The sequence below is a fragment of the Tenrec ecaudatus genome, chromosome 6 (genome assembly GCF_050624435.1).
Source record: "Tenrec ecaudatus isolate mTenEca1 chromosome 6, mTenEca1.hap1, whole genome shotgun sequence".
In the NCBI taxonomy this organism is placed as follows: Eukaryota; Metazoa; Chordata; class Mammalia; order Afrosoricida; family Tenrecidae; genus Tenrec; species Tenrec ecaudatus.
The window spans coordinates 107,946,809-107,972,302 of record NC_134535.1 but is presented as its reverse complement, the minus strand read 5'-3'; the positions used below and the strand labels follow the sequence as shown (position 1 = coordinate 107,972,302).

General features: G+C 39.8%; 1 protein-coding gene across 5 annotated transcripts in view; it reads right to left on the bottom strand.

The window, feature by feature from the left end:
* SOX5 (SRY-box transcription factor 5) overlaps positions 1-25,494 on the bottom strand; it is a 1,186,854-nt gene that overhangs the window by 10,701 nt on the left and 1,150,659 nt on the right. For all 5 annotated transcript variants that reach the window (XM_075551990.1, XM_075551991.1, XM_075551992.1 and 2 more), the window contains 2 exons: positions 7,288-7,396; positions 4,432-4,605 (listed from right to left, as the gene is read on the bottom strand). In XM_075551990.1, coding sequence (XP_075408105.1) covers positions 4,432-4,605; positions 7,288-7,396 — 283 coding nt within the window. The remainder of the gene's footprint in view (positions 1-4,431; positions 4,606-7,287; positions 7,397-25,494) is intronic.

The window sequence follows — 25,494 nt, the reverse complement described above, 5'->3', positions numbered from 1 at the left end:
CTTGTTGTTGGTTTCTTTTGTGTGTGTGCCTGTGTGTGCTTTGTATGAGTTTCTGCATATGCTATACAGAAAAGGTAAATCTACACAGGCAGTAACTGAATTAATAATTATGTAGGGGCGTGGCACGGGAGCTTGGAGGAAATAGGGAGCTATCAACAATGAATACAAGAAGAAAATGTTCTGAAATTGATTCTTGTGACAACTGCACAATTCTTCTTAATGTGGTTGGATAGTTCATCTGTATGCTACATGAATTAAATGCCAATAAAACTATTCAGAAGGATTTTCCTGAACAAACAACTCCTACAGAGTGAGAAAGAATTAAATTCTATGGAGGAGGAGAAAAGAATGGGCATGGTCTACCGAAGGAAGGGTGGATAGGATGAAAGAAGACTGGCCTGGCTAAAATGGAGAGGAAAAAGTGATGTCATATGCATATTTAAAGTCATGGGGTAATAAAGATAGGTAAAGTCTCAGATAGATGGGCTTCTAAAGTCGCCCTGGGTTCAGAAGACAAAATACTTTGTCAGTTAATATTTTATTTTCTTTGAGAGTACCATGGAATCCTAAGCTACATCTGAGAACATGGTCAGGTAATACGAGTTTTTTTTTTCCTCCAAAAATTAAGATAAAGACAGTTTAACAGGGGCACAATTGTGAAATAGTCCATTCATAACTAGTGCAGAACAGAGTTTAAATTCATTTGGTGGTAAATACAGTTCTCACTTTTAAATACTAACTTTTGAATAGGATTAGCCGATTGGTATGTTTGGAATTGGTCGGTTGTCCCATAGGACAGCGTAGCACTACGCCTGTTGGTTTCCAACACTATAAATCTTTATAGGAGGTGAAAACCACATCTTTCTCCTGTAGAGTGGCTACTGGTTTCGAACTGCTGACGTTGTGGTTAGCACCCCAACTCATAACCACTAGGCCAACAGGCTTCCTATATACCTCCAAGAGAAAGAAAAAACATCTGCTTGATTTGGGTGTGACTGGTTGCTTATTCCAGGCCCCTGAGCAGGGAGTTTGCTCCCTGCTGTTTTCAAAAGGCTGGCTTTTTAGAAAACACACAAACAAATGAAAACAAAACAGAGACAGAGATAGACATTTGGGTGTTTTTCCCAATTTCAAACATTTCATTCTCAAAATCAGGGGAGGGGGTTGTGACCTTAAAAGTGTTTTCTTCCCTTCTCAATCTGGGAATAAAATAAAAGCAGAGAGTTCAGGATGAGTAGCAGTGTCAACTCCAAGGGGTCTGTAATGAATTTGCACATTTTATTCTGACTACTGTATATCTAATCAGAAAAAGATGTCCCCCAACTCCTGATCTAGTGCCAAACAGTAAAAGGTGATTCCTTATGTTAACAATTTCAGCAGAATGGCTTATTAAAACCAGATTTTAGGGTATTATAAAATGCTTAGAAGCCCTTTAAAATGTCAACTAGGATCCCCAGAGACTACGTAAAATGTCAGCCCAGCTCAAGCGCCTGTTTTAAGCAGAATGAATTAGCGGCATGCTGTCGGAGGCCGTTATCCAAAACAATCAGTAAAGAGGAAAACATCAAGCTCTCTTTGTATTTTTAGATGAAATGGGTCATTTAAAATGGCCTTGTGAATATTTGAAGATCGCTTATTTATCTCAGGCTGTGACTACACGCTGAAGTCCCAAACACCTCAGTATCCCCACAGGCCAACAAACGCGATATCCCTAATTAATACAATTTCATTAAACAGACTTAAATTAGGTAGGGGTCTCTTTTATATATACAATCATAGGGGGTTGTTTTGTTTTCATAGGGCCCTTTTCAGATTTTCTCTAAAGAACTAGAAAGGACTTTGTTCAGCCAGCCATTTTGCTTTATTTTTCTATATTTTCTTTTTTATATATATTTGCTACATATCCTAAAATATTTCATGGCATCCCATTGATATTTCTCGTGTATCCTTGGAGTAACTCTTAGCCAGCAGTTTGCATTACCCATATTCTTGGATCTGGATAGCAGAATGAAATTATATAAAGAAGGTTTAAAGCCTTTCACTTGTTTGTTTTTAAAAACTTACACGGACAATTTCCAATTTGGAGATTCCCCACGATCTTAGCATTTGAAATGGACCTACTGACAGAGATTCATTGTTTCTTAGAGTGTTCCAGATGAAACAGGTTTGACTTTAGAGGACAGGACTGTGGATATGAAAGGAGGAAGTCATCTAAAGAGAAAACAGCTAAGTGAAGTTAGAGATGCAGAAGAGTCAGCTCCAGTTTTTCTTTAGCACGAAGATATCACCTGATACACAAATGCTCACATTTAATACACAGACCTAAAGTTTCGCATGGTTATACTATTTTGGCCAATGCTCATCTAAAGATTTCATTTTTGTTTTCTCTGAAAATTGTGGCACATGTTTAAATGTGTGTCCCTTTTCAAATTCTAGTACAAATGCCTATGGAGGGGTGGCGGGTATTCTCTGTTGACATTGCTGAGAGTATGGGAGCATAAAAACACCTATAGATGTTTAATAACTACTTGGGGTAATTATGTCTATCCATAATGTTATATATCAGAAACCACCTTTTTTTATAAACCACATGTAATTCCCAGTTATTTATAAACCAAACCCAAAGTACACACACTCCCACAGGCTTGATTCTGCCTTGTAGTACCCTGTACAGAACCTCCTAGACGGATTCTGCCCAGGAGCAGACAGATGGATTTAAATGTCTTAAATAAATTTAAAAATGTTATGAGTGATTTCTAAAAGCCGAACCTGCAGGTCAATTAGAAGCCAGGCTGTGAAGAATCAAAAGTTTGCATGAGCTGTGCAGTACCTGGTCATGTGACTACTTGAAGAAGATGATGATGCTAATGATGGTGGTGATGATGATGATATGGTAGAAAGGACACGAAAGAAATAGAATCTCCTTGTCCTTCTTTTTTGGAATTATTTTGGTCCATAAAAGGTCTTTTTATAATTAGTACTTTTTCCCTAATGGTACCTTTCTCTGTAATGGGACATCTTTTCGGGATACTTGTAAATGACTGTTTTGTTATCTATTCAGCTGAAAGCTGCAACAGTAGAAAAGGCTCCCGTCAAGGGGGCTGAAAATAACGCCTACAGGTACTGAAAGGATAAATTGAAAGTTGCACACGCTGCACTTTTTGGTGTTGAGAATCTACACTAAATCGCAACGATAACACTACAGCAACCAACACCTCACCCACTTGTCTACAACCATAGGATGAATTCTACAAAGACAAGCTCGTTTCCTCGCAGGGGTCCTCAAACTTTTTAAACAGTGGCCTATAGTTTAAAAAAAAACTATGAACACTGCATATATCTTATTTTGAAGTAAAAACAAACAAACAAACAAACAAACAGGACGAAAACACCCAGTGGCCAGGATAAATGTCCTCAGGGGGCTGCATGTGGCCCGCGGGACATAAATTGATCATCTTCCCTCTTAAATGTATTTATTGTCTTATGATTCCTATTTGTATTAAAAACATACTATCTACCAGATCCACAGGTTTAAATTCTAAGGCTCATCACTGATGGTTCCTTTCAGCTATTCTCTAATCTCTATGTTATATGTTAAAATAATTACACTATGGTGGGTAGTTCATTAAAAATTTATAATTTAATAAATTTAAAATACCAAGACTCATATTTATAAAATTAACTCAAAATTCCTTACAGAGGATCTACCATGAACACTGTTCCAGCCACTTAGGACACTTTAGTAAACATGACAAACTGCCCTCCCTTGGTGGACCTCATATACTATTGTAGAAAATAAGCCTTAAATTAAAGCAATGGTTCTCCACCTTCCTAATGTTGCGACCCTTTCTTACAGTTCCTCATGTTGTGGTGGCCCCCCAACCATAAGATTATTTTTGCTGATACTTCATCACTGTCATTTTGCTACTGTTATGAATCGGGTCACCCCTGTGAAAGGGTGGTTCGACCCCCAAAGAGGCCGTGACCCATAAGTTGAGAACCACTGCCTTAAGGGAACAGGGAAGATGGGACAGGATCAAGATCTTAGGGTAAACAGCTTGACTCTAGTTTACAAAAGAAAATAATACAAATTGTCAAATGCGAGATCTCATGGCTCAAGAGAAAGGAATGCTTTTTGGGGGGTGAGGTGGGGCAGGGGAGCGGGAGGGAACAGCTCTGTCATTGAATGTTTAGGTTTTCAAACAGGAGAAAATATTACTATAATCACTATGAAGCCACCTAACTAAATTAGCTATAGAAAGTGGCCACATCTTTATTAATAAAGACTCCTTCCTCGGTAGGAAGAAGCCTCCTTTCGGGTTACGTTCATTTCTTCCAGAGAACATGAGATCCCTGGTCCTCTCGACAACTACAGAAAACGGAACTGTGCTTTTATTCCACACATCACTTCACACTCAACATATGTCTTACCCAATATTTTGCTGATGTTGGAGTTATGCATGTCAGGAAAGGCTTGGAGGATTTTCCTCCGTTCATCTTTGGCCCACACCATGAAGGCATTCATTGGACGCTTTATGTGGGGTTCATTGCTCCCACGGCCCCTGGATTCTCTGTAAATTCTTGATTCTGAAACTCCAGCACTTCCTAAAACCAGGGAACATAGCTTCACATTAGTGTTAAAACTTTTGGCAGCTCTCTTCCTTGGACTCCTGTAAATAAAAGGCACATCTGATCATGGCATAGGCGGTTCTTGATATAGATGCTCGCTTCTGAGGCTTCTGTGATAAGCCTACTGGTGGCAGATGTTGCATTTAAAACATATGCTTTCCTTTCTTTCAATGGACTATGAACTGTTTCTCCATTTGCTCTCAAGAGCACTCAAGAAATTTGGAAGATATTGTTTGGGGTAAAGTTTGGACATGGATTAATTCAATGGGCATGCTAGTCCAGAAACAAACAAAAACCTCACTGCCAAGGAGCTGATTCCAACTAATCTTGAACCTATGGGACAGGGTAGAACTGTCCCTGTGGGTTCCTGCGACTTGACTTTTTATAGGAGTTGAAAGCCCCTTTCTCCGGTGGAGCAACTGGTGCTGCAGATGTATTGAACAGGCATGCCACTCACAACACAGGGAAAGCATTGTCTATTCGGGAGAGCAGATGATGGTAAGTGAAGGTCTATGCAAGCTGCATAAGACAGGCACACTGTGGTGCATCCATGCCTTTCCTCGCTCTGAGCTTCTATAAATAAAAACACTACTAGATGAAATCATGAGATTAAGACATATAGTAAGAGGTGTTCTCCTGTTCTTCATTTACTTCTGGATTTCCTTTGAAGCTACATGTCAATTAATTCATGAAACAAACAAAAATAGTCTACACTCAAAAGATATTTGGAATTGGTTGGGAAAAGGGAAAAGAAATACGAACAGTATTCTGGTTTCCGAATGGATCTAGTCATATATTTACAGTGGAAAGTAAAACCCTTTAGGTTCTTAATCCCCCTTCACATTCTAACGTTATCCAAAGAGATTCACTGTTAGTTATATTTCAAACAGCCAGATTCACTGATGATTAAACACCACCCAAGAATCACTATGGAATGCTTGAAGGATGCATTAATTCCTCTAGGGCTTATGCATGGTTTTAGAATGACTTCATCAGATCAAACAGCTCCAGAGATACTTAGATTTATGCAGCAACAATAAGGAATGGAAGAAACTACAGAATTCTGAAGAATTCGAATACTAGGCATTCCATGATTATTACCAGAGAAAGTAGATCAGATGCACTTAGGGAAAATCTATAAATTTAAAGCATTCAGAGGATTCTCCAGTATCTATGAGCAGTAAAAAATATATATATATACATATATAATAATAAAAAGATCTCTTTTTCTTCCTCCACACTCTTCTTCCTCTCTTCCTTTCTTACCTTGAAGGACATGAATTGACCAAATTTATTCAAGCTTGAATATTTTATAGCAATAAACAAATAGCATATCTGTTGGTAGACTGTCAGTATTTCTCATTTATAATATGCTCTTTGGTCTGCTGAAGACTGGAAAATATTTTTATTTGCATAATACATTAATTTAACAAATAAGAGCAAAAATTCAATGATTCAATACTGGACACCTTGGGATGTATTTTAACATTCTTATATAATTTAAAATTTGTGAAGTGCATTATTAGCGGTAATTGCCTTTTTATTGAAAAAACAAGTGCTAATGTATGCCAACATCTTTTTAAAACGAGGTTGTAACCAGCAGATGATCACTTGCACATCTGTCTTTTCTTGTTCTAACACCTTAAAGCAACACAACCAATAAAATGAACATTATGTGAATTTATCAAACTCAAACAAGCTCTCTGTGTGTACTTTGCATGTTGATTCAATTATCTCCTCAAATGCTTGTTTGTCTAATCTTTCCGCTATTGCAGAATTAAACTTAAAGGTTTAGATGGCTCAGGCAAAGAGTAAATGTGTATTTGGGGGGTATCCTAGGGGAATCCCTCCATCTTGTACTAGCGCAGTCTTCTTGACATGCAGAAACTTCTGCAGTAGGGGTCACTTTGAGAGCTGCACTGTGTCTGGCAGCGCACACTAGAGAAAGATTCTCACTCATGGCACATAGAAGAGGGACAACTTCCTTTTTACCTTGTTGGCTGTGCAAATGAAATCAAAGTATCAAATTAGTTGCCACTGGGCATTCTGAGTCTGTCCATTTCATGAGTGAACTGAAGACAGAGAGTCGAGGTACCTGAGTAGAGCACGAGGCTGTTCAGCTGGGGACTGGTTGTGTTATGGGAGGTAGTGAGGCACTTGAGTTGTGTGCTGGAGAGGAAAAGACTCCAGGCTTCCACTTCCAACATGTCCTTTGAGCCATGTATTCTGATCATTTTACAAGGTTAAAAATGAGATGGTAGACACAAAATTCCAAAAATTCTGCTTTGGGCATAAGAACTAGGGAAGGCAAAAAGCAGAGTAGATGGAAACTGAGGACATGAATTAGCTTTAGAATCAAGCCATCATCTTGAATCCAGGTCCTGCCTCTGGCACTTACGACTGTGACCATGGAAAAATGATGCAAAATTCCTGAAGATCTGACTTTTTGTTTGCAATAGTATTTACCTCCAAAGTTGTGCTTGGTATTAAAATGAGATGACTCATGCAAAGCACTTAGAACGTGGCCCATGGGAACTGCTCCTGACAGCAGCATCAGGCATGAGGAGGCCTTGCCTGTTTTTTGGTAGTTTTAATTTGAGGTAGACAACTTCTGTACATTACTGGAACAGATATACACATAGGAGTAATTTTACAAACCATCCGAATCTCCACTCATATTGAAATCCATCATGGCATGGCTGAATTTTCCTTCTTCATTCTGCTTAACTGCCAATTGCTGAGTCAGACTCTCCAGTGTTGTTTTCTCCTTAAAAAGAGACAATTTCAATGAGCTGCCATTGGAAGTAGAACCATCCAAAGCTTTTTTTCTTGAGTCATCTACATTAGCTTTAGGAAGACAGTGGATTCACCTTTGCACATTCTGCACATAACATTTAGCAAATTGAAGCAAATGATCAGCATAATTTCTGAAGAAATTTTTATTCTCCGGAACCCCTATAAAGTCTTGGCATTTGGATTTTGGTATGCCTAAAAAATATGTGCTGGGAAAATTGGAGGCAATCTTCCCAAGACATGACCACCCATAGAAATCTCCTGGAAGCAACGTACTTTTAAAACATTTGGAATGCATGCTATATTTCCAGCCAGTTAGTAGAAGTATAGGAGTGGCATGGGGCCCAGAGAAAGTCTTCCAATAGTCAGGTGACCTAATGATAGAAACATAATTCACAGTAGTGCCCTCTGGTTGCCATCTCCCTAAATACCATCTGTATTCCTCATGCAAGGGTAATGAAGATGCTTAAATATTCATTGCTAATTGCTTGTCAAGTCTCTGTACATCCAGTGTGAGAGCCTGCTACTTGGACTGCAATTTGATTTGGATTGCTAAGCCAAAATATTGAGTTGTCGAATTATTTGAGATACAAATATACCAAAATTAGATCTGTAAAGACATTGAGTCATTTCAAATCATGCGGTGCATGATTTGGATTCACGGAGAACATGGTATTACAAACTAAGTTATTTGCATAAGAAAATACAATGCTTTGTTTAGATCACACGCGATATGAACTTACTTTCAAAATAAGAAATGGGTCACTTTTAAGAACAGGGAAAGTAGCCATGAAAGGTTTACAACATTTGGGAGAACACTTTGCCATTATTTCTAAGTATCACGTGGTACCAAACAGTTTTAAGAAAAGCATCTATTGGATTGCATGAAATTGAGCCGTGCTTCCTATTTTCACCGTATTTTCTGAAGGAACACAGCCATGCATTGGACAAGAATACCATATCATTGCGGAACTGTTGCTAATGCAATAAAATGACCACAGAAAATAATCAACTATTGAAGAGAATTGTATTACAGGTAAAGGGGCCAATTAATATTCCTATCAAGAGCCAACAGCATACTGAGACTCTCCATACAGTAGATTCTCTATTTCTATCATATTACAATTGTACTCATGAGAGATTAAAAAAAATTCTATGTCAATGGCTTTAGAAAGCCTGTCTGTACATCAAAGTCTGTACACAATGTAATTTTAAAAATTCTAATTGCTAATCTGTATAAAATACAGTCATTAAGTAGTTTATAAAATTTTTGGCTCAATAGGATTATATATTACTCAAGTTGAGATAAATTATACATTTAAAAATGTAGTTTTACACCCAATTATTTTCTATGTGAAATTAATATTTTCTGCTGTATTAAATGTTCTTCATGTCTTTTGCTGAGTACGCTGTATACATCCAGTTGAACTCATGAGCATCAAGGACACTAGCTTACCAACATCTCTTTTTATAGAGATTGTAGCTTTTTTTCACTTTTATTTATCTATTTTTTAATTTAATAAATCATTTAATTGGGGCTCACACAACTCTTATCACAATCCATATGTACATCCATTGAGTAAAGCACCCTTATACATGTTACATTTAAAGAACACAAGTAAAATCACATTCCATCGGCATGATCTGATAGTTCCAGGGTCAATGAAGGCTTTACTGTACTATCTGTGGGGATTCTACAGGGCATGATTATCTCTCAATTTTGATGTTACTCTCTGTAGGGCAACAAGGTTCCATATTTTCTAGAGTGTTTCCAATCATAAGTAGTCTTTAAAGAAGAAAACTGTAGGCAATCAGGGTAGAAAAAGAATGAAATGTTAAATCAATTGCAAGGCTTTGAGTTGAGTTCTCTAATTCTTAGGCAAGCTTACCAAAAAGGCTAAAATTAGCCATAGAAGAGCCGAAAAGTCCTGGCCCTCTGACTGCACTAGGGGAAAGGAGTAGATGCACCATCAATATCAACCCAAGGCTGAGTACAGACATGCCTCCACCCTCCAGCCTTTTGGCCATTTCAGACACCAACATCCTTCCAACAGCATTTTCTACTTCTCTGCTGGATTTGAAAATGCACTGCCCTGGTCACACAGGACTAAGAGACAATATTTGCTGCTATGCGGCTTATTAGGGAAGTAGTAGTTTACAGTTCAGGTTCAAAGCCATTTGAGGATCTAGTTCTTTTATTTGGATAGCTCCCTTTCAGGTAACTGAAGGCTCATCCAGACCCCTCGCCTCTTAGCCTCTTCCCTGTTCCATCTAGTCTTACAGAACTCTTTTAGCTCTGCCAATAAAAGCCTTAGGAACCTCATTCTGCCAGTAGTCTTGGTCCAAAGTGCTGCACCTCTAACGCCATGTGTTGGAAAACTAGGCACCCCACATGCTAGTGTGCTCAGAGGTAAACCGCTGTGCCATCAAAGAAGGTACGCCACTTTCAGACCCCGTGGACTAGGAAGGGCACCCCTCTGTCTTGTGCTCTTGCTTCTGCTGCCATTGCTCTGTTGCTTCTTGGGGGTGCTACCCTGCAAATGAGGCATGTAGAACCCCAAGGAGGGGAGTGGTTAGGTTGGCTATCCTTCTAGTGTTCAAAGAAGCCATCCTAGAGGCACAAAGGATAATCCAACCACCGCGAACAAAGAAGAGCCATGAGCAGAATGTAACCTTTGGACTTGAGACACCTGCACTGAACCTCTTCAAGCCAGAATGCAGAGAGCTATGACACCAGACACTCTGTACTGTATTGGCATTAACAGCAAGCTGCCCAACCCCCTTGATTGACTATCAGCACCTTACATTTGCATAGTCCTACCCATTCATTTGGTGGGAGTTGCAAAGACCATTAATAAAAGGGTTCGATTTACCCTGCTCGATACTCACCTTCGAAATAGTCACTGAACTTTTGGGTGCTACAGCAAAGTCTGATAAAGAAAGTAGATGGTGCCCAGCTATCAATCAGAATAGTGTCTGGGGTCTCAAAGGCTTGTATTCAAACAAGCAGCCATCTAAATAAGGCGTCAACTAAGTCTACATGAAAGAAGCACACCGGCTTGTGTGATCGAAAGATGACAATTACAAAATTTGGATAGGGTGAAGAGAAACTTATCAGAGGTAAAATTATAAACATCCAATTTGTAGAAGGATATTGAGGACAGCATGAGCCCAAAAGCCATCTACAGAGTATCGAGTCAGACTGAGCTGACTGCAGATCTATTCGAGTAAAAGCCAAGAGCCTCAAACAGGCTTACTATCAGGCAGAGACCATTGTAATCTTGATTTTGCGGATTGAACTCCATAATTGGTCAGTTGACCCCCCTATACACATGGCTTGAATTTATACTGGGGCCAAGTATCTCTTACTTGTTCCGTGACAGAAATTTCCTCCTTGGCTTTTTTAATGTTGATGGCTATTTTTCCCTTCTTAGGCATTATTTTTATCATCTTTGTACTGTTATGATTTTAGCCTTACCATCTCAGTGAGATTTTGATGTTTCATTGTTTCCACTGGGCTTCCCAGCTGTGAAGCACAGGAGGAGTGGGGACATAATGAGAATAACTGATACAAGAGGCTATAGGGCATGCCGGGGTGGGAGGTGGGCAATAGGGAGGCAAAGGGGGATTTGGGGAGTAAATAATGAAGGCAGGCGACTGCTCAGTCTTAGTTGTCAATCTCCTGGCTATAAGGATATAGCTATCTTGGGAGCAGGGACCGAGAAACCCCCAGGATCATCAAGGAAGAAGAGTCAGCCATGGAGCACATTTGAGATCTATGTCTGTAGTAGAGGAAGCTGAAACCAGAGGGACAAGGGTCACAGAGACCATGGGACAGAACAAAGTAGCAAAACTGAGACTAGAGGCCTGGCAAGAAGACCATGAGACAAAACAGACTGTGAGCCTGAGCAGCAACCTGGCTTCCTGGTACATAGATGCAAAGGGCAAGGGGCTTTGTGGCAATATGGCCGATATGGCTCTTCTTGCCTTTTGACACCGGCAGATAGTGAAATTCAAAGATGGAAGCTGTTCTGTGCTACCCTTGTAAAGGCATTTAGTATACCAGTCATAGGAACAGAACAAAAATGGAAAGGCAATGGGAGGAAGTAGAGAACATGCCATGCACATTTAATTAGAACCCATTATTAAACAGAAACTGAAGCGCTACTGTGCTGATTCCAATTCACGATGACTCCATATGTCAGCGTTGAAGTGCACTCTGCAGAGTCGGCTTTTTACAGGAGCACATTGTCAGGCTTTTCCTATTAGGATGCTTCTGGGTAGTCTCTAACATCCAACCTGAAGTTAGCAGCTAAACACATTGACTGTTTATACTACCGAGTTTCCAAGCATAAAACAATATGTAAATTGGAATGGTTAAGATTGCCATGATTTAGAGACCCTAACTAGCAATAAATCTAAAAGACATAAAGATATTGATGTAAGGAGGAGATAATAATAACCAATTGAAGATAAGTACCAAAGGGTTGCATATCAAAATTAACTCTATAATTAAAGTTTATGTGTAGTTCTTTATAGACAGGCAGGGTGAATTAGCCAATAAGCAAGCTAGCAAGGCAAGCACAGGCTTACTTCTACTTACTTAATAGCCTTTTGTAAGGGCTTCATGTGTTTTTCACTAGATCATATACTACACCACCAAATGAATGAATTCAATAAGAGTAACTGTCAAAGGTTTGCATTCAGTTGTCACGCATACAGGGTTAGCATATATGGTTGCGATCTAGTCCCAGGAGAAGACGGGTGCCACAACAAATGTAGATCTCCAGGGAGTAATGGCCTTTCCCAAGAGATGATTAGAGAAAGAACACCTCCCCTTACAGTTGGCACCCCGAATGTGCACTTCCAGCCTTCTAGCATGTCTGCTCTTTAAAGCCATCTACTTGTGATATTTCTATCACAGCAGCAATAGCTAACTAAGACACTTTCCAAATGCTGAAATCAAATGGAAGCGATTCACTGGTATTCTCTACATTACCATTTTCATATGATCAAATTAGAACAAAAACAATAAAATGAGACCATTTACATAAATATCTGCCAATTGTCTGAAATCCTCTGAATAATCATTAGTAACAAATGTCAGTCTTGGAAATCTATAAATAAAGGTCAAGCAAGATCTATATACTTTTTCCTTATACAAAAACTAGTCACTTGATAACAGCCAGAGTTCTCTGGCAAGATGAGTCCTATTTGGCTAATTGAAGCTTTTATAACACCGCAGGTATGTGAAGATCAACTGTAAACATTAGGCGAAACTTGTTTTTCCTTAAAAAAAAAAGTGCTGATTCCATCAGGATTTGAACAAGGGTAATAAGTCAATTATACTATCTACAGAAGAAAGCAAAGTTACAGACTATACTTTGGTCAAAGGAGTAACTCTAGAAGTCAGCATTCAAAAAATATTTTAACATATTATTATTTATGTAAGGAATTTGGCAACTATACAAGGGCTCATCCAATGGCTTTCCTAAAAGCTACCACCATATCTATTATTTTGCACATGAAAAAGCTATGGGAAAAAATCAACAAGGAGAGTCAGGAAAGATTTAGAGATGCAGGAAATTAGAGGCGATGGTCAGTGTAGATCTGAACTTTCCATGCCATAAGGCAAAGGTCATAAGAAATAGTCGGAAGAGGTCACACTGGAAGTTAGAGCATGCTCAGTTTGGTAACAGGGTACCATTTCTCACCTAAAATCTGCCATATTTCTTGAGAAAACTCAACCAATATCTTTGAATCCTAATTTACAAAATGGGGTTTAAGGATATAATAGATATATAAGTTTGAAAAAGAATGAAGCTAAGGTCTTCACATTTCTGGGGCAGGGGGAAGTGGGGAGTCATCGTCAAAACTGGAAAGATATCAACTCTTTCTAAAGTCAGAATTGGAGGATAGCTTGTTCTAGATGAATCTTCAGTGTACTATAAGGGATTCCTGGTGGTGTCGTGGGTTACACTTTGGACTGCTAGCCAGAAGGTCAGCAGTTCAAAACCACCTGCTTCTCTGAGGGAGAAAGAGGAGGCTTTCCACCCTTGTAAATGTTTAAGTCTGAGAGGCCACAGGAGTAGTTCTACTCTATCGCTTATGGGGAGCTATGAGTCAGAACCGAATCGATGGCAGTAGAAAATTATGAGTACGCTTCCCTATTCTACATGGCCCAGGTAGTTGACAAGTATACATTAAAAAGGAGAACATTACTAATTATTTTAAAACTTGATATTTTTTCTCTTGTCCTGTACCTTCGTCAATGTACTTAATTATTTTTATTTTTTCCTATTTAATTCTAGTGAGAATTAAATGAACCATAAGAATGAAAACTGAGTTACAGTATAGTAACAAAAGTCTAGCATATATTTAAATTCAAAATGTCCCTATAACTTCAACTTAAATAAATAAAATAGACCTAAAGTTTCACTGTTTACAAAGGTTTTAAAATGGATGTCATTTGTTGATATTTCAAAGATAAAGCAAAACAAAAGAATACAAACATTGTACCTTACAGAAGGAAGCGATTTCCTGTTACCTAACCCTAGATTAAACAGTAGATGAGTAGATGATTCCTCTATTGCTCCCTGAAATGGGGACTTGTCTTAATGATGAGTTTTCACTAACCACTCCACACATATAGACAGAGAGATGGGCTGTGGATCAGCTATCATAATGGTTAGCCCTGAAATAAAGCCCACAAAGCTATAAAACTCATAAAAAGCACATGCATGAAATGACAGAATAGAGGGAGCCTGTCAAATGTTGACTCAGTAACAGTTAAACCCCTTCTGGCGGCACTTTTTTATGGTCTCCTCCTGTACTAATAACATGGGAAGAAAGAAGGAATAAAAACGGTTTTCAACTCTTCAATTATGTGGCTCTCACAGACCACCCAAGAAGATGAAAGAGTATTTATAATGCCTTAATGATTTATCAGTTGGAGATTTGTTTTCATCAGTGTAAGTAAAATATGAAGAAACAATCCTTACTCTTGCCTATGTGAGACCTCCATTTTCTGGAAAACAGCCCTCCACCCACAGAACCTAATAGTAAAAATGGAGGAAAGGCTTTCTTGTTGTGTGTGTTTTTTTTTAACAAATTATACACTAACACAGACCACCCGACAACACCAATGCAGAAGGAAGTTGAAGGACTCTTATGCTAATTTTCCCTGTTGAGTATGAATTTACTCATTAGGACAGCCCAGACCAGGGCGCCACGGAAAGTAATCCTTCAGGAACATTTTCCCATTCATTTTCTCCAGCAGCGAATCCCAGGGACGCAAAAACAAAGGGACTGGAAGTGTCCACCCATGTCTCTAGTCTGGTGATCCATAAAGTTTACCTTATCTAGTCCTGATTTCCCTCTTCTAAATTCAGAGATCTGCACTTGGAGTAAATGCTCTTAATATCACCTTTGAAACCTGCAATTTATTGATTTCATGCCGTGCTTGAGTATATTTCTTTAAATAAAACTGAGATACTTTGATGACTACCAGACTCCCTGGGTGGTGGTACAAATGGCTAAGTATTAAAGTAGCAATTGAAAGGTTGGTGGTTTGAACCCATGCAGAAGCCCTTGGGGAGGCAGGCGTGGCACTCTCTTTCTGAAAGGCCACAGCCAAGAAAACCCACGGGAGGCGTTCCACGCTGCACACATGGCGTTGCCCAGGGTCAGAACCAAGTCTTTGGTAACTAAGGAGAACCTAACACTACACGTTTTCTTATCTCTACCTATAAATGAAAAAAAAAACGATAATGTTGTTCATGTCGAGTTTTAATACTTAAGCCACTTAGTTTACAATTAGGAATTCTGTAACCATGTCCATAAATTCAACAATGATCATTCAAATGCCCATAAAACAGAAAAGAAACAGGACTACTGTAGCCCAGCATGTTCAAGTGCCCACATGTTCACTATATCCACGTACTATTAAAGACAGAATTAACCAAAACCATCCTTTCTATTCTGACGCCTAGCGAGCAGGTAGGGCAGAATAGAGCTGCTCATAGGGTTTCAAAGACTGTCAACATTTGGAGAAGCAGATGGCTGGTGGGTTCCAACCACAGACCTTCAGGTTAGCAGTTGAGTGCTTAGCCACTGAGCTACCAGGGATCCTGGAGACACAGGTGTCCAGATTTAACATTGTTCACAGAGTCCCTAAAAGAGGAAACACCAGTGTGGCTCATGTGACATCATTTTGACCTGACGTCTCTCAGTGGAAATATACAGAAAACAAATAATGCCTGAGAATTACTGCTGTGGGAAAATATTGTCCTGTGATTTCTTATGGTGGACACATGTGGAAGGGAAAAACCAGGGGATGTAAAAATAAGAGTTAGCATTTCAAATGCCTCTCTATGTGGTCAGGATTCAATCCAAATAGGAAAATCCCTGTGTTGTTGTTTTTATTTGAAGCCAGGGCATGCACACACCTTGATAGGGTGCTTAACTGAGAATACCAGAGACCAACCAAGAAAGCAAAAGAATAGAATTCACAACTGACAAAGGATGCCAAGTAGGTAGGGGTACTGAACATGTGTAACCACCAGGCTAACATGCTGTCTGTTGGAGACTGCTGCATCAACAAGGGGTAGCACATTCACGGAGCATCGAGAGGTAGAGCTGTTTTCTAGATAATACTCCATTTAAAGGAAAACAACAGTGATACAATTGTCAGCCTCCTAACACATGTAGCTTCAGGAGCCAGTCGTTGCTCTAGTTAAATAAATATAATTAGGCCACCACTTAGTTCAGGGATGCTAGGATGGACACGTTGAGCCAGGCACATCAGGCACATCATTTGCTTTTTGATTATCCATGGTAGTTTTAAAGGGAGGGAAAAATTAAAATAGATATTTAAAACCTCATTTTAAGGTACAGTTAAGCCTTGTCACTTTTTAAACATTATCATTAGGGTTGCTACAAGAAGCAAAATTCTTACAAGTGACCATATTCTTTCTTCCCTTAGCATATCATCTACCTGCAGGGCTGGTGAGTGACAGCAAAAGGAGGAGCTGGGAGGAGTAGCAGGAAGAGGAGGCAGAAGACTTGTCAAGGAAGAGGTACACGTTAGGGAGACAGTATTTGGGATCTATATTGTGACAAAGTCTCAGTCACGTACCAAATGGTACAACTGAACAAGGCTGGCGCCAAGGCCAATCTGATCAACCACACATTTCCGTGAAAAGGATGTTAAGCTTCCAGGCACAAAGACCAAGTTTAAAAAATGCATCTATTGCTTGAACAATCTCCTTATCTTGCCAAATCTCAACGTTCTTATAGTTGCTGTTTCAATGGGGAGAGAAAAAATGCCCCTGTACTTATTTCCCAGTGTGACACTTAAAGATAATCCAGTCACATATTCAAAAACTGTACAGCTCAAAGTAAATACCTACTACCATCACTAGTCTTCTCAGGAGCTCTGGAAGGCCAGCAGTTTGAAGTCACCAGCTACTCAGTGGAAGAAAGAGAAGGAGTGAACAGCCTTGGAGACCCGCAGGGAGCATGCAGTTCTACCCTGTCCTAGAGGGTCGCCAGGAGTCAGCACTGACTCTATCGCAGTGAGATTTAATACTCTGTGATTCATAGCCATATATCTTTCTCATTCCGAATTAAGAGAAATGACACATGATTAGAAAGACTTTTGTAATGCATGCTAAATTCAGATGTTTCCCTAAAGGCACATAAATTCATATTAGTAAATCTGTCTGCAACGAATCACAATAAAGAGGACATCTCTTAAATATAAGAAGGTAACTAAAAATTAAATTTCCTTTGAATCGTTTCAGCATCTCAATGTGTAAAAGCATACCGAGTACATGGAAAATTGGCTTTGAGGTGGAGGAAAAGAGTAAGGGAGAAAGGAAGAAAAAACCATTGATAGTACATGTTTCGATTTAAGTCACTTTTTAATTAATTTATTTTTTTGGTCCAACTACAACGGTGATCCTTACTATCCTTACAGAACACTTAGGAATACGTAAATGAAGAGATAGAGCAGACAATGACAATCCCATCATTTTAACACAACTTTTTGGTCACGCTTTGTGGTACATCCTTCTAGTCTGTCTCCTAGTTACTTTGGGGATATACTTTTAACATATCCAGATCACTCTCTGTAAAGTGTTTTGGAACTTTATCCACGAATAAAGTATTGTGAGCCTGTCTTCATATCCTCCAGAGAGACCTGTGGGTGTCGATCTGAACGCCCAGTTTGGCATGCCCTCCCTGTCTCTCTTATCGGACCCTCCTGCATTCACTAACCTGTTTACCAGAGTGATGGCAAGAACACAGGAGTCTCTGTTTGAAAACACGCACAGCTTTTCCAGGCTTGAAAATTAAACCATAAAAAGTTTACTGGGGAAAAAAACCCAACAAAAAACCTTTAAACAGCTCCTTAAAAACTCACACCCTAATTGCTCCCCACCAAGCGTGGGCACTTGCTAGCTGTAAGTCGTAGCACTGTGCCAAGCGTAGCAGAACTGAAAGCAGGCTATAGGAAGAGGAAGAAAAAGCCTTCCACTGGCCATCTGTGAAAATGAGGCATGTGGCCATTAAATGCAGACGCTGTAAATATACACAAACTCCATGAAGCAAATGGCAAAAAAGGACCAAACTTCAAGCTCAAACAAATCAAAATGTTTAATGCATAGTTCCCACTGCTGGGCGAAAACAGCTCTGATCTTTGCAGTCTGCAAACCCGGCATGTATTTCAATTAAATACCCCAAAAAAGGAGACGAGGGAGAAGGACAGAAGTGAAAAGACACTGAAGAAAACCGTCTGGAACAAAAGGTGTAGACAGCCTACACTCGATTTTGAGAAACAAACAGCCCCTTTAACTTGCACCAGCCTGTCGAGAATGTCGATGGGAATTATTGAGAGACTGACATATACAGTGATGGATGGGTGATGACATAATACCTATTTGCCTCTTTGTCGTGGTCTCTGGAAACGGGCTGCTCTGTGCTGATAATATTCACTAAGGGGTTTTCCTCTCCCCTCCTGTCCCACAAGAAGAGTTCCCTCGCGAAGACACTCAGAATCAAGGAGGTTTTGTGAATGAAAAACAAAAGAAACAAAACCTCAGGTTCAATTGGCAACTTTCACATAAAAAAAGACTGGTTGAAATTTTCTAATAATCATTTGTCTAGAAAGCAGTTCTCTGCCCATTTTACGTACATTTCCAGAGTAGACAAACTCCAATAATAAATAATAATTGATAGTAATTTAAAAGCAAGCATTGTACTTCAGATTCTGTATATCTTTTAAGCAAAATCACCAGTCATCTGGAAAGGAAAATAATAAGGATTCATTTTTATAAAAAGGAAGCTATTAATTATTTGTGTTGGGTTAATTCCTTCCTAGGCAAATTCTAACCAAATGGCTAAAAGCTAAACCCACTGTCTTAGAGTCAATTCCAACTCATACTGGCCCTAGAACACAGAGGCAGAATGCCTCGCAGGGTTTCCAATGTTGCCAGCCGGTAAGGAAGCAGACTGCCACCTCATTCTCTTCCGAAGGACGGCACGTGGGTTCGAACTACTGACCTTTTGGTTGGCAACCAAGTGTTTTAACAAGATCATTTATAATACTGAGGACATTTCTCAAAGAAAACACAGAGACACGGACACACACACACACACACACCCGTAGTAAAAGTTCCACCTTTTACCACACTATTGCAATGATCTTTCTCCCTGTTGACCAATTAACCTAAAAACACACCTACCCTCCTTGTGAAGTTTTTCCTCTAACCACTGAAATCTCTGTCTTCTAGCTTGACTTCCCCGAGTCACTTGAACTAAAGGCTATTGACAAAGCCATACATAAATCATTGATTGCAGTATCTCCCACCAAGAGCAGAGTCATGAGTTCATTTATATTCACTTTTTCAAAGCCAAACCTGTTATTCATAATTCTTCAAATGCCTTCTCCGTAGCTAAGGGAGGGAGCACGTGTCAGAGAGTGTGGAACTAGATGCCCTGTCAGTTTCTGAAGAGTTAACACTGCTGGCCCCATCCATCAGAAGGCCAGCGAAGCTTCAGGAAAGAATGATGGATGTAAAATTATTACAGGGCTGCCACCCGATACACTCACTGTCATTGGTAACGAATGGTGGGAGTGACACACTGTTTTCATTATTAAACATCCACATTAAGTCAACATTGGTCACTGTCCTTTCACGTTGGCACTCTGCTTAAGAGAAAGAACACGGTTGACAATGGCCGCAAAGAGTGGGTTGCAATGAGAAAGTTTTCAAGCTGCAAAAGTTTTATATAATGAAATTAACCTAGGTTTATGGATCGGCTTACAGAGTCTGTGGTGACACTGCTCATAAAAATGACTGACAATAAGCTCAAAAAGAAACTACTGCCGTTATTGAGTCAATGATGATTTAAATCACACAGGTTCATTTGCCAAATTTTCATAGTATTCTGCATATATTTTTTAAAAATTTGCATTGAGCCTCAGCTGGAAACATAAGACATTTCCCCTGCTGTTTTATTTTCAGTTATACAGGACTTGGGGGGCTCTTGGGTGTATTTATATTCCAGGTACAAAGTTGGCATTCAGTGTTGTTTGATGAATACATTTGCCACCTTAAGAAATGTCTGCATACATTTGAGGTTTCTTTTTGTGAGTGACAACTCAGAAAAGCAATCCAGAATTGACCTTCACAAGTATCTAACATACATACGAACATGCATGTATTCAGATTTAACCTGTCATGGAGCATGGTTTCTTGTGTACATGCTTGTATGTAATTTATTTTTCTATGCTTCACAGACAAATTACAAGGCACTGGACATGAAATAGTGAATAAAAAATTAGACTGATATATAATAAAATTAATGCAATGAAAACAATCTCCATGAAGAAGATATTTGTGAGTTTTGCTATAACTGTTATCTTGTCGATGTGGCAGACAATGGCCTTGTCCTAGGCAGTGGTCATTCTAGGCTTGCTTTTCTTCTCTGCTAACATGACCTTTGATCCTAAAATAATCCTTGATATCTTAGAGAAGATAGGCTAAGGTCTCTAATTTAGTCACAGAGAAAATATCCATTTCAATTTAATCAAACTGAAGTCATGATCATTGAGTTGCTGTCAACTTACTGGGACCTTAGAAGAACTGCTCCTGTGGTTTTTTGAGATGGTAATTCTTTAGAGGAGAAGAATGCCCATCTTCCTCCCGAGGAGTGGCTGCCTGGTGGTTTTGAACTGCTGACTTTGCTAGCTGCAGTGTAACCACCATGCAACCAGGGCTCCTTGATCAATTTAAAGCAATCTTTATTTTGGGTCAGTAATTGAACTGTTACCTGCAAGGAGGGTGGCAGTTCAAATCCATCAGCAGCTCTGAGGGAGAAAGATGAGGCTATGCACTCTTATACAGATTTATAGTCTCAGGAACTCTATACAGGGTCCTGATAAGTTGGAATTGACTCAATGGCTGTGGGTTTTTGTTGGCTTGTTTTTTTTTCATGATTTTCTTGGAAAAAACCAAAACCAAAATCCAAACTCCCAGTTATTCTGCTGATTTCGATTCATAGCGGCCCTAGACGACAGGGTGGAACTGCCTCTACATGTCTCCAAGAGTGTAACTCTCTAGGGGTGGAGAAAGCCTCATCTTTCGCCTGAAGAATGGCTGTTGGGTTCAGACTGCTGACTTTGTGGTTAGCAGTTCAATGAGTAACTCACAGCCGCCAGGGATCCTCAGTCTCTTAAAGGTGGGCATATGTTGACGAGATTCTAGTCCAAGAGATGTTTGTGGACGCTGCGTGAAAGGAAGAGTGACAGGACCCTGTGGGAATAAGACGTCTGGACCTAGCAAAGAGAAAACCACGTTCCCTCTCTTCATCTGCCTACTTTCATATGGATGGGAGAGTTCACATTTCAGTAGTGAGTGAGTAAGGGGAACAAAATGAAGAATTACAGAGATTTCAACCTAGTTATCATTGAGCTGATGAAGGGATGCCACCAATAATGTACTTGTAAATTTCATTACATGTAAAAGAATAATCGCGATTCGTTTAAACCAGTGCATTGAAATTTTCTGCTGTATGCACAAAGTGGATTTCCAACTCAACTGTGGAATAGCTACAATATTCCTAGGATAAGCACATTTGAAGCAAGAGAAATAAGCTGGTTGTTGTTGATGTTTTGTTTTCTTTTGTTGCTTTGTTTTGCTCTGTCTTGTTTTTGTGCATGTTATTATCTTCACAGGTCCGTCTAAGTAAGATAGTCTGGATGAACAATCTGGAGGACAAAACAATGGGACCAATGATTCCGGGGGGACATGGGAGCCGGGGAGATGGGGTGGTGGTTGTTCCCAGGGACAAGGGAACAACAAGTGATCCAAATTGGTGGTGAGGAGGGTATAGGAGGCCTGGTAGGTGCGTGAGCAAGGGCAATGTAACCGAGAGGAATTACTGAAACCCAATGAAGGCTGAGGATGCTAGTGGGACATGAGGAAAGTAAAAGGAAATAGAGGAAAGAGTTGGAGGCAAAGGGCATTTATAGAGGTCTGAATAAAGGCATGTACATATGCAAATATATTTATATATGAGGATGGGGAACTAGATCTATGTGCATATATTTATATTTTAGTATTAAGTTCACAGATGGACATTGGGCCTCCACTCAAGTACTCCCTCAATGCAAGAATACTTAGTTCTATTAAATTGGCATTCCATGATGCTCACCTTCCTGACACAACTGCTGAAGATAAACCAGGCGCATAAGCAAATGTGAAGAAAGCTGATGGTGCCCAGCTATCAAAAGATATAGCATCTGGGGACTTAAAGGCTTGAAGATAAAAAAAAGCGGCCATCTAGCTCAGAAGCAACAAAGCCCACATGGTAGAAGCACACCAGCCTGTGTGATCACAGGGTGTCAAAGCGATCAGACATCACGTATCAAAGAACAAAAACTCATATCATTGTGAATGAGGGGAAGTGCGGAGTGGTGACCCAAATCCCATCTCTAAGGCAACTGGACATCTCTTTACAGAAGGGAGGACATGAGCCAATTAGGGTGCAGTGTAGCAATGAGGAAAAATACAACTTTCCTCTAGTCCCTAAATGCTTCCCCACCCCACCCCATCATCATGATCCCAATTCTACCTTACAAATCTGACTAGACCAGAGGATATACACTGGTACAGATAGGTACTAGAAACACAGGGAATCCAGGACAGATGATCCCTTCTGGACCAGTGCTTACAGTGGCAATACCAGGAGGGTGGAGGGAGGGTTGGGTGGAAAAGAGAAACTGAATACAAGGATGTACATATAACCTCCTCCCTGGAGGAGGGGCAACAGAAAAGTAGGTGAAAGGAGATGTCAGACAGTGTAAGATATGACAAAATAATAATTTATAAATTATCAAAATTTCAGGAGGAAGGGGAGGAGTAGGAAGGGAAGGGGAAAAACGAGGAGCTGATACCAAGGGCTTAAGTGGAGAGCAAATGTTTTGAGAATGATGAGGGAAACGAATGTACAACTGTGCTTTACACAATTGATGTTTGTACGGATTGTGATAAGAGTTGTATGAGCCCTCAATAAAATATTTTTTAAAAGAAACAAGCTGAGAATCCCGATCTACTCATTTTAATTGAGTGGATGAATTCTCTGTTGTATCAATGTGGACTGGTAGGATCAAGGTATAAACTGAGGATTTTATGATCTACTAGCAGATCTCTGTATGTGCAAGGACACTAGGGGATGCAGAGGTTAAACGCTTGGCTGAGAATCCAAAGGTTGGCAGTTTGAACCCACCCACGCCTCTGTGGGAGCAAGATGCAGTAGTCTGCTTTTGGAAAGATTTACAACCTTGTTCTACTCTGTCTTACAGAGTCCCTATCAGTTGGATTGACTGGATGGATGGCAATGGGCTGTTGTTGGTGGCACGGGTGGTGGTGTGTATGTGTGTGTGCGTGTGCATGTGTGTGTGGGTGTGTGTTCAAGCACAAAGCCAAGAACCCGAGTATGCAGCTGGTGGTAGGGTCAGATCGTGTCGGGAGGAGATAATGAAGCGAAGCAATGCTTTCAAAAGAGTAAACGCTTGAGAGTTTTTCTTTCTGAATCCTCCTCCTACCTGAGCAACCCGCTTCTTCATCCATAACACTGGTCTGTCACAGCGATGTGATAAAAGATAACATTATTTGAATGTACAATCAGGCTATAATTAACCAGAGATGACAATTATAAATAACACTGTGTCCCAGAGTTTCCAAGAAACCTGACATACACAGTTCTTGGGTATGTTGAAACAATTCCAAGAAAAGTAAAGAAATGAGAAATCTTTTACAAGTCTTCAATTAAAATGTGTTTCAGTATAAATGACTTTCATTATGTGTTTTGGTACATATCACTGAAAAACATTCTCCCCTAACTTCACACCTCTAATTGTTTTCACTGTCCAATTACAGTTTTTCAGAATTAAGACCTTATAGTTGGTACAGAGCCGGTGGTCTGCTGGAAACGTGGAACAAAGTTAAAGTGTGTCAGAGTGGTGCACCCAAGGGAAATAGGTACCTATGTCCTCCTCAGGGCTCTGGAGCTGGATCTCAGGCCACGATGTGAATCGTCTTTTGAGAGTAACGTAACAAACCAACCACGTAAAGGCTGCATTTCTTTTCTTTTCCCCTGCCTCCTTCGCAGCTTCTTGGGATCTATCTCCTTATAGTTCACCTACTTTCTGGGATGGGAAATAGGAGTATTGTTTCCCAGAGGACAATGTCCTCTTGGGATTCAAATTACGTGAGAGGTCGTGTAAAATATACGATTAATGACTCATGTATAGTCTATGACTTGTATTAAGAAGTATGGAGGGAAATTCAAAAATTAAAACCTGATAGCAATATCTAGCCCTGGATAAAGTTGAGTGATGATAAAAACCTTCTGAAAGGAAAACGGAAGCCTGGCGGTGCTGTTGTAGAAGCACCGGACTGCTCACTGCCAGGCCCAGCATTTCAAACCCAGCAGCCACTCGGCAGGAGACAGACGCCTCCATCTGCCTCTGGAAGGATTCACGAATCCCCCAAACCACCTATCAGGTCACTGTAATGGATCATTTAAAAGATAAATTATTAGAAAAAATATATAGCATACATTTTAATGTCCCTTTAGTGAAAGACTAAGCTTTAGCCAAGGGGATGATTCCCTTTTGTCAGAGATGCTAAATATGATGGAATCCTCATTCATTTTCTGTATGGACGCAAGACATGTAAAGATGTATCGATTAACACACAAAATAATAATCTGCTCTAAACTTGGTACATAAATTTTCTTATTGAGTGTACTGTCTCCAGGACGTACCAGTTTCACATGTCTGGTCCTTAACCAAAAGATATAAACTTAACAATATTATCTCATTATCATGATTTATGCAGACTGGTAGATCAACCATCAATATTATAGAAACAGCCTCTAAGCTAGCACAAAAAGGAAAGGCAGTCACCAGAACGTCTGCTGCAAAGAGAGCTTCAACACTTTCGATCGCATGCTGAAGTGTCAGGAGTAAAATCAGGGGTGAACTAATTCAGTTCCTTCGGCTATAATAAGTTCAGCCACTCATGATTAGAGTGCTCTACACCATGACTGCTTCATTTTCATATTTATGATTTTTATTTATAAACTTGAAAAAACAGAGATTATTGATGACACAACTCAAACTCACGACTCCTCGTGGCTCTATGCGACAGAGCAGATCTGCTCCCTAGGATTTCTGAGACCATAAATCTGGATCAGAGCAGAAAGTCTCATCTTTTTGCTGCAGAGCAGCTGATGGGTTTGAACCGCTGATCTTATGATTAGCAGCCCAACTCTTCATCCACTGTACCACCAGTTTCTTGAAAAGTATAACTCAACATCATTGAAAACGTATGATGAGAGATTGGGAATAAAAAACTTCATGAGAATGGACACATCCAAGCTGGCCAATAGGTCTTGGTGAATACTCCATGGAAGGCAGATGTATTTAAAAAGTAGCTAGAACGCCACCAAAGGAACAGAAAGGTGAAGGCAGAAGCTATCGACAAAAGCACGCCTACGCCC